We start from the raw sequence: 1,412 nt of genomic DNA on the forward strand, positions 1-1,412 counted from the left end.
GCGTATTTTAAAAAGCGCTATATCAAATTGATGTATTATTACTTCCTGAAGCACTGAACCATTTTTTTTAACGCGTCACCTGAGTCAGAGAGGAAAAACTAGCAGAGAGGTCTCACTCTGCTCTGACATCTGAGTACAAAGAACGTCAACGACAATCTGAGTCGGTGTTGTTGCAATTGTTCCGTTGAAAGTGTGGGGAATTCATTCAAATTAGTCCAAATTACCAACAACTTTAAAATACTGATATTTACTGAGCTGGAATGAATTGGGTTGTGAGTGAGTTTACAAATGCAAATGAGACATGGGAAATGTGAACACTTGTTAAATCCAGTCTGCGGTCGAGGATAAAGCAAGGCAGTCCAACAGACACAAATAAAGTAATGACCGCTGTAGTTTATGTCTAACTGATTCATGATCTAAACAAATGTGTAAGTGGTTCTGCCGACGAGGTAAACAGGATATTATCCCATGTTCTTCGCGTCAGGTGTGTCGCTTATGTGGATCAAGTGAGACTCGGTGTCATTAGACGATCTTTGCGAGCCTCCAGCAGCTAACTTATACGTTGGCTGTTGCCATATGGAGGATCCCGTACGCTGGTACCTGGACCGCTTTCATCCCAAAAAACAGCGGGGTTTAAATAAGACTGACTGCATTTGAACGACTTAGCACCGATAGACCTACGAACAGGAAGCGCGGAAGGAGCCGAAGCACCGCTATCGGGCGGTTATCGCTGTTCACCAGCCCGCTAACAGCGTTCTGACAGCGCAACATCAGCGTCAGCAGTCATAGTAACAAACTGACAGGTATGTCTTCGTCCGCCGCGCGCGACACTGTTGTCAAAAAGAAGCACGTTCGTTTCGCCAGCATGGAGGACGACGATGGCGACAACGACGAACAGGAGGAGGACACCCTGTTTGACAAGAGGAAGGACACCGCGAGGGGGCTGAAGAGCGTGCTGAAGGCGGTCAAGAGGTCCACGAAGCCGGGATGCGACGACCGGGTGGACGTGGTCGGCGGACATGGAGCGTGCGCTCGCTGGATGGTCACCCTCGCGCTCTGTGCATCTTTCCTGGGCTTGGTACATTTAGCAGCGAATGCTATAACCTGTTAGCTTTTTTTTTAAGGAAAATGTTCCATGAAAATGTATCCGTGAGTTTCCAACGGCCTTCTACTCGTTTAACGCCACCACAATGTGTTTAGATATGAATACTGCTCATGACAAACACATGTTACGCTAACATGACAACGATGTTAGCTCAGTCAGGGTTAGGTTACCTCGCGCTCTTATTCTAGTGGCAATCAGGTAGCATTACAGACACCTGTTCAAGGAATCGGATTATAACCTGTGTCCGGAAATAAGGAGTTACAGTCACACACTCTTTAACCAGTGTGCAAACCCTCAGTTGTGTGTT

The 1,412-nt window shown here is 47.0% G+C and overlaps 1 protein-coding gene across 1 annotated transcript in view; it reads left to right on the top strand.

Annotated features, from left to right (window-relative positions):
• The first annotated feature begins 591 nt into the window (after nt 1-591).
• The window catches only part of mfsd4b (major facilitator superfamily domain containing 4B), a 9,078-nt gene continuing 8,257 nt past the window's right edge, over nt 592-1,412 (top strand). The window contains exon 1 of the mRNA XM_079291034.1: nt 592-1,078. Coding sequence (XP_079147160.1) covers nt 806-1,078 — 273 coding nt within the window. The 5' untranslated portion in view covers nt 592-805. The remainder of the gene's footprint in view (nt 1,079-1,412) is intronic.

This window comes from Melanostigma gelatinosum (assembly GCF_949748355.1).
Source record: "Melanostigma gelatinosum genome assembly, chromosome: 19".
Lineage (NCBI taxonomy): Eukaryota > Metazoa > Chordata > Actinopteri > Perciformes > Zoarcidae > Melanostigma > Melanostigma gelatinosum.